General features: G+C 39.4%; 1 protein-coding gene across 2 annotated transcripts in view; it reads right to left on the reverse strand.

Moving 5' to 3' along the window:
* Positions 1-453: 453 nt before the first annotated feature.
* LOC114690622 (nuclear valosin-containing protein-like) overlaps positions 454-15,017 on the reverse strand; it is a 32,094-nt gene continuing 17,530 nt past the window's right edge. For both annotated transcript variants that reach the window (XM_037211176.1, XM_037211175.1), the window contains 4 exons: positions 10,248-10,365; positions 7,658-7,802; positions 2,981-3,227; positions 454-755 (listed from right to left, as the gene is read on the reverse strand). In XM_037211176.1, coding sequence (XP_037067071.1) covers positions 492-755; positions 2,981-3,227; positions 7,658-7,802; positions 10,248-10,365 — 774 coding nt within the window. In that variant the 3' untranslated portion in view covers positions 454-491. The remainder of the gene's footprint in view (positions 756-2,980; positions 3,228-7,657; positions 7,803-10,247; positions 10,366-15,017) is intronic.

Consider the following 15,017-nt stretch of genomic DNA (forward strand, 5'->3'; position numbering starts at 1 on the left):
AAATTGGTCTTGAATGAAACCTGTTTTTTTTTTTTTTTAAACTCACTATATAGTAACCAAACATAACCAAAATAACAAGTATGAAATGTCTCAAGAGAAAAGCATCTCATTGGTGGAACATTTAGACTTAAAAAAGAGGACAACAGAGGCTAAATTTCCTATTATAATATTTGAATTGTACCTCAGTAAAACTGTACTTTAAAAGATGTATTCGGGGGCAATAGAGATGGCTCTGTGGTTAAGAGCATTTATTGCTCTTGCAGAGAACCTGGGTTCATTTCCCAGCATACACAAGAGGTGGTTCTCAACAATCTATAAATCTAGTTCCAGAGGATCTGATACTTTCTGACCTCTGCCAGTACTAGTCATGTACACGTACCCACATATACATACAGGCAAAACACTCATACACATAAAATAAAGAATTAAGTAAAAATTTTTTTTAAATAATATAATCTGGTAGACATGCATGCAGGTTTTTTTCCTAGATCTTAACTCATGACCAATGCAATGACACTGATAGCGGATGTACCTACCAATATTGCCATTATGAGCTCTTCTCTAATATCTTCCAGGGCACCAATATCGGCCCATGTCACATTAGGGACAGTTACAAAGCCTTCCCTTTTGGCAGAAGGCTGGACTTCCGCTAGAGCAACAATGAAATCATTTAATTCAATGCATAGTCCTTGCATCTGTTCTTGTGAGAGGGGATCTTGGTCTCTTAGCAACCTCAACAGCCTTTGCAATTCATCCTTTAAGACAACAGTTAAAGGGAAAAAGTGTGAACCACAAAGTTACATATAATTTAAATAATTATTCCAAGATTCCCTAAGTTATACTGAATTTAATGAACTTCTATGTATTGTAATAATTTCTCCTTTACCTAAGATATATTAATTCATTCTAAGTAGATCCTATATTTGGTTAAATAAAGATAAATCTATTATAATCAAGATATATAAATATAATTTCCAGGACAATTATTAGTGGCCCATGCCACTCAAACTCATCCTCAGTGAATATATGTTTGGAGGCCAACACAGTCAGAGAGAGAGGGAGAGAGAAGCGATTAATTTTATATTAAATACATTTCTAAAGCTTAAACTAGGGTTAGATAATGCAAACAGAGGCAGTTGGCCAGTATCCATTTCATCAATTCACATCTATATATTCATAAAACAGCTGACTTAAGAAAAGTTACTGTGGCAACAATATAAATTCATTATAAGGTCTCTAATGCCTTACCAATCAAATACACAGTAGGCAACTTTCCTAGGCCAATGAATCTTAAACTTCAAAGGCAGATTTCTTGCTTTGTGAAGAACACTAAGGGATAGAAACAAACCCCCATCCTCATCCCCAACCCCAAGACAAGGTTTCTCTGTGTAGCCCTAGCTGTTCTGGAACTTGATTTGTAGACCAGGCTGGCCTTGAACTCACAGAGATCTCTGCTTCTGCCTCCCTGAGTGCTGGGATTAAACATGTGCACCACCACTGCCTGGGAAAATTTCTTTGATTAATTCATGTGGATAGGTGTTCTGCCTACATGTAAGTGTGTGTACCATGTGTTATGTCTGGTGCCCACAGAGGCCAGAAGAGGGTGTTGGATCTTCAGGGACTGAAGTTATGGACAATTGAGAGTTGCCATATGGGTTCTGGGATTTGAACCCAGATCCTCTGGAAGAGCTCTTTACCAGTGAGCCATCTCTCTAGCCCCTGTTTTAGCTCTTAATTCATTCTATAACCACCATCTATACATATCTGTCTATGATACTGGTATATTTAACTGTGCTCTTTGTGCTAGGAAAGGTAATACTAGTAACGAAGATTAAAATAAAGAACGTATGCTTGACTCAGCCAGTTTATCAAGGTAGGGAAGATTATGCAGCAAACTGCTGCCATTAAAACCACCACACTGGAGCTGGAGAGATGGCTAAACACTGGCTACTATTGTCCAGGACCCAAGTTCAATTCCCAGCACCCACATGGCAACTCACAACTGTCTGTAACTCCAGTTCCAAGGGATCCAATGTCCTCTTCTGGTCTCCTCAGATACCAGGCATGAATATAGTGCATAGATATACATGCAAGCTAACATTTGTACACATAAATTAAAAAAAAAACAAAAAAAAAAAAAAAAAAAAAAAACAACCAAAAAACCCACACCATACCTTGCGAATGTATTATTATTCAATAAATTCTGATATTTATAGTGCTTTTATTTCTCTGTAGTCTCATTCTACCAAGGTCTTTAAATGCAGAACTTGATTTTTCATTGCTGTATCTAGCACTTAGAAGCATTCCTAATAAATACTTACTAATAATAAAGAAGTCAAACTTGGATTAAAGTAAGCCCCAAGTTTGACCTAAATTCATATTAAAGTTAAATTGAACAAAGTAAGTTTTAAAATATAGCTCTAGGGCTGGAGAGCTGGTTCAGTGGTTAATACTTACTACTCTCATGGAGGACCTGGGATCAATTCCCAGCACCAACAAGTGGCTCACAACCATTTGTGACCCCAGTCCCAGGGGATCAGAAGCTCTCTTCTGACTTCTGTGGGCAATAAGCACACATGCCTGCACATATACACACGTAGGCAAACACTGATACACATAAAACAATAAAATCTACAATAAAAATGAAATAAAATACAGCCCTACTTAATAGAATCATGTGGTAAAGCCCATAAAATGCATCTTGAACTGACAGAAAGTTTACAGCATCTGCTAGTCTGTGCATGAAAATACAGTTATCTAACTGGAAATTGGGAAATTTTAAGTATTTCTAGCATATCTGTGAATATATTTTTAGATTAGAAAACCTTCCTTATGATGGGCATTAGTGGATCTTTGTGAGTTTGAGGCCTGGTCTATAGAGTGAGTTCCAGGACGGCTAGAGCTGTTACAGAGGAACCCTGTCTTGAAAAAAAATAATAACGATAAAATAAAGAGAGAGAGCAAGAGCACTGGAGAGCACCTGGGTTCCAGAAGTGGGCTCGGTCCCCTTCCTCTCCTCCTGGCCTCCTTCAGGGGGCAAAGTTTCTATCTCAGGACTCTTCTGCTGCTCCTGCTGCTTCATTAAGACCCTATTGACTGCACACATGGCTGCCTCTCGGCAAAGTGCCATCAGATCAGCACCGACAAAGCCCGGAGTTAGGTGTGCTAAGTGACAAAAATTGAAAGTGTCCGGAAGTCTCAGTTTTCGGCACAAAGTTTGAAGTATTCTGTAGAAACGACAGTTTAAAACATTTAGACTCCAAGTCTAAAAGTAAAAGCAAATTCCTAACTGTATTTATTTGAAATATCATACTATATTAATCCCTATTGATGGGATCATAATAAATGTTATATAAGATGAAACAAATCATTCACTCAGTAAATGCTTAGTCACTACTACATGCCCAACTTTATCCAGAAAAGCTTATGCCAAATATCTGCTTACTGGGAACTATGCTATCTATGCATTATGAAGAATATAAGCAGTTTTTTTTTGTTTTGTTTTTTGTTGTTGTTGTTACTGTTTTCTTTTAAATTCACTTTTAAGTGTTTCCCAATATTGTAGAGGAAATAGCTTATGGGGATACTTTCAGAGCAAATAAAACATGTGCTTATCAGAAAAAGAAACCTCCACACTCAAATCATACTTCTATTTAGCACCAAAAGTTTGTTTTTTCCCCTTAAAACAGGGTTTTAGTGTGTAGCTTGCCTGTAACTTATATATGTACAACAGGCTAACCTTAAACTCACAGACTGCCTCTAAACTGGAATTAAAGCCATGTTTCTTCATGTCAAGCTCTAAAAGTCATCTTTTGCAGGCATATATTCATTGTACAAAATGAAGTTTTCATAATGATATTTCAAACATCCAACAATTGCAGGGGTTTGGATTTTGAGACAGGGTCTCATGCAACTCAAGGTGGTCTCAAACTCTGTACATAATGGAGGATGGCCTTGAACTCTTGATCCTCCTGCCTCTACCTCCCAAGTACTAGGATTACAGATGCATGCCACCATGATAGGCTAACATCATTTCCTGTTGTTCAGACCCTATACTGTACATGTAAAAAAATCTGTTAGGGCCAACTGACAATATGATATGTGTCAATGTCATTTATTTTAAGAGATGGGGGTTCTTCTCATGTTGTCTTGGCTAATTGAGCCCTCAGCTCAAGTGATCTTCCTGCCTCAGCTTCCTCAATAGAAGAACCTGAGGTGCAGGTACATGACACTACACCCAGCTTCTTTTCTTTCTTTTTCTTTTTTATAATTTATAAAATAATTTATATTACAATTTATTATTTTTATTTTATGTGCATTGATGTTTTGCCTGCATGCATGTCTGTATAAGGGTGTCAGATCTTGGAGTTACAGGCAGTTGTGAGATGCCATGTAGGTACTAGTAACTGAATCTGGGTTCTCTGGAAGAGCAGCCAGAGCTATTAACTGCTGAGCCATCTCTCCAGCCCCCACCTCCCCAAGCAGCTTCTAATTTTGATTTTTCAATTTTTTAAAATGACAACTAAATGGAGCTAGACTTTATTTTTAAAAGCCCTTTAAAGTACTACCATTTCCTAAGCCTGTAGCCTTTAGGATGGATTATATGCAAAGAAGTGCTCATACTTGTATAAGATTGTAACCCTGGCTAGCCTAGCACTAGCTCAGGCTAGGCTTGAACTCACAGGTATCTGCTCACCTCCTCGCACTTTTCTGTATATTCTTACTTACTTATTTATTGAAGCACTGATTTATACATTAAAAATTAATAAGTGTGTGATTGTCTGTAATCCTGACACAAATTATGAAGAAAGAAGATGAACAGAAAGTAGTAAACAACTCAGTAGAGGAAACAAAATATAAATAACTCTTCTTCCCAAAGAGGTGTAATAATGAGAAGCAAGGCAATTTGCTTGCTGGAACACCAAAGACTCAGAATTGTCGCTGTCAAGTGGTAGGCCAGAAATACAGCACCGAAGTCAAAAACAAAATCACCTGAAAATCTGCATAAGTACAGTAACAACATGTGGGCATGGACTCCACCCTTTCAACCAGAATTCCAGGAAAGTGAAAAGTTCAAAGTTTGTGGGCTACGAATGTCAGTATGTTAGGAAAACAGACTGTCAGTGTCTACAGTGCATATTATTCTTCAGCCTCCTCAGCTTGCTCCCATCAGAGGGTCAGTACACAGACTTAGAGCACCACAGTGCTGTCTGCAGATCCTTTTCTGAAAAAATCCAAAAAGATTCAACACATATATTTAATCTATGAAAAAGTGAAGAGAAGGAGGGATGGAAGAGGGAAAGAGAGAAAGGGAAGAAAAGACAATAATCCTACAGCTTGATCAGACTAACTACACACCAAGTACTGTTATTTTGCATTTACTTCCCAGTTCCTCAGGTACATAAATATAACACAGACCAAAACAAACACACATTACACATGGAGAAGGAAAAAAATCCTCAGAAAAAAAGAAAATGTAGAAAACAAACGAGTTACATAAACACCAGTTATAAACATGGAAGAGTACTGATGGGGTAGTTGTTGGCGCATGCCTAAAATCCCAGCACTCGGGAGGCAGAGGCAGGTGGATCTGAGTTTGAGGGTCAGGAGATCTGATGCACTCTTCTGATCTCCATGGGCACCAGGCATGCATGTGGTGCACAGACATACACGCATGCAAGATACACATTAAATAAAATCTTGAAAGATTTTTAAGGAAAAGGAAACTATCAAGTTACCCTAAAACTTCTTTTCTAGGGCTGGGGCAAAGTTCAGTGAGAAAGAAAGCACTCATGAAGCTCGGTGCAAGATTCTGAGTGCAACCCTCAGTGCTCAGTTTTTTCTGTGTCAAGACATTGTGCTAAGTTACATTAATTCAATCTCCACAAGTCTAACGCTAAACCACTGTTAATATTTTACACATAAAGTAAGCGACCTTTTTAATTACTTTCATATAAATTAAAGCTTGGCATGAGGACACTATGAAGCAAAGCTGGAATTACTTTCTGCATTGACTCACAGCTCTGAGATTACAGGCACGGACCACTTTGCTCAGCTGCTCTACACTTCATAAATAAAGATGAAATAATGAATATTATTATTTTGCTGGAGATATAAAAGTATTAGTAAACAAACTGATAATTAATAAGCTGTTTGAAGAATACATATGAACATAATTATTATCTATACAAATTATGAAGTCAACATCTTAGAAACTGTTTATTTTATTTTAGCTTTTTCGAGACAGAGTTTCTCTGTATAGCTTTGAAGCCTGTCCTGTAACTCTCTCTGTAGACCAGACTGGCCTCGAACTCAAGAGATCCGCCTGCCTCTACCTCCTGAGTGCTGGGATTACAGGCATGCACCACCACCGCCCTGTGAATAAGGAAAAAGGACGTCACATCAAACCTTGGGAAGACAATGTTAAACAGCTTAACCAATAACCCACAACTTTCGGGCGGTGGTGGCACACGCCTTTAGTCCCAGGACTCGGGAGGCAGAGGCAGGCGGATCTCTGTGAGTTCGAGGCCAGCCTGGTCTCCAAAGTGAGTTCCAGGAAAGGCGCAAAGCTACACAGAGAAACCCTGTCTCGAAAAAACCAAAAACCAAAACAAAACAAAAACACCTTGGGAAGAAGGAAAGGACAGCAGAGATCTACGGCTGAGCCTTCCACACACAGTGCTTTCTGACCACATTCTTCACCTGTCCCTCTTTCCTCTAAGGCAATGATTTCCTTTCATTATTTATTACTTTTCCTAAAAGTAGCTAGTAATTATTGTAGTATCACAACTACCACAAAAAACCATTATAAATGTGACAGTTTACAACCTTAATTCACTAGATTTCACTCCACTACCTTAAGGTTACTTAAGTCATTCTGGCTACCATTCTTTTTTGGTTCTTGGTGTAAGTTCTTTGCTCTTTCCACACCAATCACTAGGCAGCATTCATTAGCATCTTTTTAATGAGACCCACAGCCTTGGGCAGACTAGTGAAATGGTACTCCGACTTAACTGGTGGACCAGATGGCACCACACTACTCCAGAGGTACAGACACTGCCCCTCAGCTGGTGAGCCAACTAAAACTCATACTCCATTAAAACTGGGCGGTGGTGGCGCACGCCTTTAATCCCAGCACTCGGGAGGCAAAGCCAGGCAGATTTCTGTGAGTTCAAGGCCAGCCTGGTCTACAGAGCGAGATTCAGGACAGGCACCAAAACTACACAGAGAAACCCTGTCTCAAAAAAAAAAAAAAAAAAAAACCCAAAAAACCACATACTCCATTAAGAATATCAGACAAATAGCAATCAATAAACACGATTATCACTAATGAACAACCTAAAACAAATGTCCTATTGATGAGTGAGTTGTTTTGTTAAGCATTGCCCCCCCCCCACCCCCCGCCCCAGTCTTAGAGAGAGAAAAGGGGAAGAGAGTCTGGAAATACAGCTCATTGGTGGGATGCTTGCCAACACATTTGGAGCTCTTAGTTCAACTCCCAACCAGGGAGGTGGGAGGTGGGGGACGAGGGAAAGACGAGAGGTAGAGCGCACTAAAGCGGAACGAACACTACATAGTAGTTCTTACTATTCTTCTCAAAACCCGTGGCTCAGCTAGCACAGTGGCATGCAAACACCACCATTCTATAAGAATATACCTTTCTCTGGCAGCCTCGTCAGGGATACCCAGGCATACTTCTCGGTCAAACCTTCCTGCACGTCTCAAGGCAGGATCCAATGAGTCTGGTCGGTTAGTAGCTCCAACAACTAGGACTCGAGCTGTAGCTGCCATGTTGTTCAGATCTAGTGAGAAGCAGACATAAAAGAGGAGAGACAAATCATCTGACATTTGAGGACAGCAATGTTTACCCAAGTCATTTAAAGGTTAGAGAGAATCTGTGTACTTTGATATATAAATACTTTAAAATATTTATTGTCTAATACAGTGGAAGCGTGACTGCCTTTCTACCAGCAATGCGGTCTACTGAGGAATATGAAGTGTATAATTAAGGAAACACAGTATAAGACAAGTTTCAAGAAGTTTAATAACAATCAGAATAAATTGAACACTGTAATAGAACAAGGCAGGGGGATGATGGAGGCTTCAAAGAAACAAATACTTCAGGAAAGCCTGCCCGGCAAGGTGGTTCCTATAAGCAGAGCTAAAGTTACTGGCGTTCTGGAGACCAGCATGAGTGAAAGCACACAGGGGCACATGCAATGCACAGGCAGACCACGTGAGTGGTCCAGCAGTGGGGGTGAGGAAGACAGCAATGTTGGCTCACAAGGCTGAGGGAGAACCAGAGAGTGGTACAGAACATCCCATGCAGCTCTGGCTTACTTTAGGGATAAATTTTTAGAAATGAACAGAATGCAGGGCTTAAATTTTATCTTTCCCAAGTATTCTATCAGTTTTATCTTTCATAAATATTCTGTCAGCTGAACCAGAATTAAACAGGAGAGAGTCTAGATTACACGGCCTTACAGGAAATGACATGGTTTCAAATGCTAAGCACATTGTAAATAATGGATCTATTATTTGATTAGCAAGAATCTATGAAAAGCTTTTCTTAAGAGTAGAGGCCTCAAAAACATGGCAACAAAATTAAGATGAAAATAAAACAGCATAGGGTACTGTGGGTGTAATTCAATGGCTGAGAGCTTTCAGAGCACACGTCAAGATCCAGGGTCAATCCCTGGCACTGCACAAAAGTTAAAACACAAGTGATTTGTAATTTGGCACCATAAGAAACATAATACATATTATGTTATGTGATATTTCAAATTAACTTTCCTTTTGTACTTTTTTCTTCTGTTTTGTTTTGAGATAGGGGTCTCACTCTGTAGACCAAGCTGGGCCTGAAATTCACTATGTAACTCAGCCTAGCCTATAACAACTCATGGCAATTATCCTGTCCCAGTTTTATATGTGCTTGGATAATAGATTACAGGAATATGATACCAAAACATGTGCTATTTCTTTTCTTGTTTTTGTTTGTTTTCATGATATATCCCTAGCTGGACTATAATTCACTATACAGCCCAGGTTTTCCTCAAACTCTATATGGAAACATTGGTAAAAATGTTCTAATTTGCATAGTAAACTTAAAGAATATTGCTAACAGTTAAAAGAGATAAACACAGGGTTGGAGAGATGGCTCAGCAGTTAAGATCTCATACTATTCTTCCAGGGGACCCTAGTTTGGTTTCAACTGCCCAGGCTTAGGGGCTCAAAATGACCTGTAACTGAAAGGGATCTTAAGGCCTCCACAGGCAATGCACTCACACATACAAACCACCCCACACATACACATACTTAAAATATTTTTTTTGTGGAAGGGTGGATAGAGACACTTTGTAGCTCTGGCTGTCCTGGAATTTACTCTGTAGACTGGTCTGGCCTCACACTCACAGATCCACCTACCTCTGTTCCTAAGTGCTGGGATGAAAGGCACCTGCCACCACACCAGGCCAAAAGTAAAAATATTTTTTTAAGACATAAATATAAATGCATTAAAATTTTAACATTTCTCTCCCGAAGATACTCTTAAGGAACAACAGTAGGTACTATGCAACCCTGAAATCATAGACAGCAAAAGCAAAACAATATATTAGTAAATGCGAATTCAATTACTACAGAGATGCGGAGACGGCTCAGGTAGAAAAGTGCTTGGTTCGCAAGTATGAAGTCCTGAGTTCAATTCCCAGAACCCACTTTAAAAAAAAAAATGCCCTCCCCACCCCCAACATGAAAATCTGATGAAATGAGCAGCCAGGAATTGGTAACTGCAGTATAAAATTCTCCTTTCACAATTACTTACAGAAATAAATGACATTTTCCCCATCAACTAAAAAAAAAAAAAAGCATATAATGTGGCACACTGTAACCCCAGTGCTGGGGAGGTAGAAACAGGCAGACCCCTGGGGCTCACTGGCCAGGCAGCCTGACCCATTTGGCAAGCACCAAGCCAATTAAACTAATGATGGCTCCTAAATAATGATATCTGAGATTGCCCTCTGGACTCCCTTCTCACACACACATGAATACACTCCTGGCACATACATGTGCACCCACATATATGCATACATACACACACAGTTCAACACAATTTGAAATGACTGGAAAATCTTTTACAAAAAAGACTGTTTTATGAGATTCACTATTTAAATGGTTCATACATGCTTGTATGACTTGCATTATTTTCAGAAATATACTATCTTAAAATAAATTCATTATTTTAAACTGACCATCCATGCAGGTTAGAAGCTGGGCTACAATTCTTCGTTCCATATCTTTTGAAGCGACTTCTCTTTTGGGGGTAATAGCATCAATTTCATCAATGAAAACAATACAGGGTGCATTTGACTAGAAATAAAAACACCACAAAGATATGACTATAAGATAAGTTCTCTATATTGGTACCCAATGTTTACATATTCTTCAGGAATCTACAGCTCAAGGCCAGTCCTCAAAGAACAACCACGAAGCAGGCAGCAGCTCACACAAATGCTTCTGGTAGATATGACTTAAAGAACAGAATGCTTCACGGTTTCTGAAGTACCTTCTGCAATTCTTCTCTAAGTTAGATATATTTGTATGCTACAGAATATAAGCAGTACATTTAAAAAGCTTTAAGCTAAGCATAGTAGCACATGCTAATAATTCTGGCTCTTGGAACAATCAACACTTAGGACATCCTAGGCAACATTTCTAGTTCCAAGCTGGACTGGCTAGATGAGATCCTGTTTCACAAAACCAAAATAAAACTGAGTTTCAAACTAGAAAATCCAAGTTTGCTTAAATGGTATGAGTTTTTCTCTAACATAGAAATGTCAAAATTTGGCTGGATGGTGGTGGCATCCATCTTGAATCACAACACTCAAAAGCAGAGGCAGGAAGATCTCTGTGAGTTGAGGCCAGCCTTGTCTACAAATCAAGTTCTAGGATAGCCAGGGCTACACAGAGAAACAAAGTCCAAATTTCTCAATCAGCTGTAAGAAGGTCTTAAGAAGCACCACAGCTTTTTTTAAGTTTCTATAAAATTTATCGTTTTAACCACTTTTAAGTATAATTCAGTGGCATTACATATGTTTACACTCTTGTATAATCATCATCCTTCACCTCCACAACTTTTCCATTTATCTTATACTGAAACTATCAGAGGGGTGTGTGTGTGTGTGTGTGTGTGTGTGTGTGTGAGAGAGAGAGAGAGAGAGAGAGAGAGAGAGAGAGAGAGAGAGAGAGTGTGTTCTGAGATGTTAGGCATCAAACCCATGCTACACACATACAAGACAGACACTCCACTACTGAACTATATACACCCAGCCCCAAAGACTACACTGAATAAGGAAAGATAATGAAGTTTCAATATTTCAGTTAACACGTGATCAACTCTTTGGGGTTTTTTTGTTGTTGTTGTTGTCTCAGGCTTTTAAAATTCATGTTATTTAAAAATTTCTTGAAGTGTTTGAGTGTTTAGTCTGTACGCATGTGTATGTACCACATGGGCGCCTGGTGTAGCAGAGGCAAGAAGATGGTGTGGGATGCCCTAGAACTGGAGTTATAGATGATTATGAACCACCATGTGGGTACTAGGTACCAAATGCTGGTCTCTACAAGAGCAGTAAGTGCTCTTAACCAAGAACTGAACTATCCCTAGTCCCCAGATCTTTATTTTTTATACATAAAAATAAACTTGAGGTGGGCAGTGGTGGCGCACGCCTTTAATCCCAGCACTCAGGAGGCAGAGGCAGGCGGATTTCTTTGAGTTTGAGGCCAGCCTGGTCTACACGTATTCAAGGACAGCCAGAGCTGTTACACAGAGAAACCTTATTAAAAAATAAATAAATAAAAATAAAAATAAATCAGCTAGAGAATTCCAACTGGGAAGATGAGAAAGTTCTAGAGGTGGTTGGTGATGACTGTTACACAATGTAAGTATAGGGCTGTCTCAGTGGGTAAGGACTGCTTGCCACTAAGGGTGACCAGAGGTTAATCCCGGGGATCAAAGGAGAGAACAGATTCCCACAAGTTGTCCTCCGACTTATACATGTGCCTGGGCACATATGCGTACCACCCCACCACCATAAATAAATGTAGTAAAAAACTTTAAAGTAAAAAATGAAGTACTTAATGCCACTGAGTGGTACACTTTAAAATGGATATAATGTGCAAGCTAGTGTTTCATGCTGGTAATCCCAGCACTGACCTAGGCAGGAGGAACGCTGTGAGTTTGAGGGAGGCCTGGAACACAGACTGAGATTCTAACTCAACAACAGTGACAACAAAGAGGCTAACACAGTCAGTACTACTAAACACACACACACACAAGTAATAAGGATTAAGTGAAAAATAAAAACCTAGGCTTACAACCTCAATTATACTTAGTCACTCCATAGACAAAACAGAGACATTTATTGTGTTAAAAGTCACACAATGTCAGCTCAAAAAGACACCAAAGTGACAGATGCTTGGGCTGTCACTACTGGCTGTCTTTCCCAATCTTCCTCATGACAATGTTTGCAAAAGCACCTATGACTGACTGCTAGATCAGTTACAAAAGTAAAAGTATAGAGCAAAGGTCTCAGAAAGCAAACCCATTATTTTTTGTCAGTGACCTGGAAAACTAAATGGGAAAGAATAAATGATGATAATCAGAACTTAGCCTAAGGAAGGGATTAATTTTTAATTAATTAATTTTGCTTGACAAAGATTATGTTATTCACTTGGATTATGGAAGAAGTGGCAGGGAAAGAAAGTATAAGACCACGTGCTATTCAACACCTGAATCAGACTTGCACTTGCTCAGTACTAGATTACAGACACTCAGCACAGAACTAACGACCTAAATATGCTATTCATCTTTGTATCTGTATTTGCCATTGTCTTTACTATATATACAAAATTCTCCATGGTGATCTGAATGAGAATGCCCCCTCACACTCCCACCCCCAACACACTTGGACTCATATTCGAATACTTGGTTCCCAGCTGGTGAACTGTCTGGGAAGGATTAGGAGGTGTGGCCTCGCTGGAAGAGGTGTGTCACGGGGGTGAACTTTGAAGTATCAGAAGCCCTGATCACTCTCCGTTAGCTTTGTCTGCCCCTGCTTGTGGATGAGGATGTGAGCTCTCGGCTCCGTGCCAGCGCCATGCCTGTCTACCTGCTGCCATGCTTCCTGCCACGATGGTCACAAACTCTAACTCTGAAACTGTAAACCCCAAATAAACCATTTCTTCTAGAAGCTGCCTTAGTCGTGGCGTCTTATCACAGCAATAGAAGAGAAATGAAGACATACAACTATGTGTACCGTTTATACACATTTAGAGAAATGCACACACCGTCATCTCACCCTTTCTCTGGACCCTCCTGGTACCAGACATGCCATTTCACTGTAGTCTACATACCAATCCCAGCAGCTCGCCTCTACTTCTTCCCATCTGAAAACATTTTTCTTGCTGGGCACAGGGACATAACACAGCAAGGCTAAGGCTGGCTCTCTTTAAGTTTCGGGCCAGCCTGATCTTCATAGTATGTTCTAGGCTAGCTAGGGCTATACAGTGAGATTCTAAAAAATTAATTAATTATTCTTATAACTTACATTATTATTTATTACAAATGTATAGTTACTTATTATTGCTGTTAAAATACATTTCTCTCCTAATTTCACATCAGCTTCTAGTAGTTACAATAGTGATGTTTATGAGCCGTTATATGTTTTAGATGCAAATAAAGAGATAAAATTAAACCCGGTGTGCTTGCACACAACTGTCATTTCAACCCTGGGGTGGAAGCAGGAAGATAGTAAGTTCAAAATCATCCACAGTTACACAAGAAGTCTGAGGCCAGACTGGGTTACTTAGGATCCCATCTGGAAGGGTTAGGTGGGGAAAGAAACGCGGCATAAGAAACTTCTCGGCTGGAGAGATGGCTCAGAGGTTAAGAGCACTGACTGCTCTTCCAGAGGTCCTGAGTTCAATTCCCAGCAACCACATGGTGGCTCACAACCATCTGTAATGAGATCTGTCGCCCTCTTCTGTATACATAATAAATAAATAAAATCTAAAAAAAAAAAGAAAAGAAACTTCTCATCACTTTTTAGTTCTAGTCAGAGTGGTGATGCATGTCTGCTCAAGTATGCACGCCATCATTTATAGGACTCTTGCTGTATACTAGACACAACATTAAAGGTTTTATAAGAAATCTTTCAACTGGGCAGTGGTGACGCACGCCTTTAATCCCAGGACTCGGGAGGCAGAGGCAGGCAGATCTCTGTGAGTTCGAGGCCAGCCTGGTCTCCAAAGCGAGTTCCAGGAAAGGCACAAAGCTACACAGAGAAACCCTGTCTCAAAAAACCAAAAAAAAAAAAAAAAAAAAAAAAAAAAATCTTTCAACTGGGCATGATGGTGTACACCTATCATCACAGCATTTGGGAGGCTGAGGTAGGAAGGTTGCTTGGCCAGTAATTCAAGGCCAGGCTAGACAACATGGGAACACATCATCTGAAAAGAAATGAATCTTCTGATTTAAACACTCAGAAACTCCCATGAAAACTGGGTATATTTACAGGTTACAATTTGGAACAGGGTAGAGTGGACAGGTCTCTTCCCCAACATGCTATGTGATGACACTGAATTGGTCTTCAACTTACTTAATGAGAAAACAGACATTTAAAGCCCCGTACTATTCTGAAGCTATAACTTCAATAGGATCCAAATATCCTCTTCTAAATTTTAACGACAGAAATTGTAGTTAGCTATAATTTCTCTCTGGTAAGTGAATTTCCTTTTCATACCTCAAATCATATCAAAAGCATTTATTCTTGAGTTTTACAGTGCTTGTATAAGCCTAAGTATGATAAGTCTCATATTGTTTGCAAGTTGTTTAGTCAAACATAAGCTGGAGAAACAAAGTGAATGAAGTATCATAAGGACAAGATGTTTTGAACACTCAATTCCGAGGTATGATGGGCCAAAACTTATTACCTTTATGTTTGATTTCATATGAGACAGATTAC

This window comes from Peromyscus leucopus, chromosome 15, assembly GCF_004664715.2.
Source record: "Peromyscus leucopus breed LL Stock chromosome 15, UCI_PerLeu_2.1, whole genome shotgun sequence".
Classification (NCBI taxonomy): Eukaryota; Metazoa; Chordata; class Mammalia; order Rodentia; family Cricetidae; genus Peromyscus; species Peromyscus leucopus.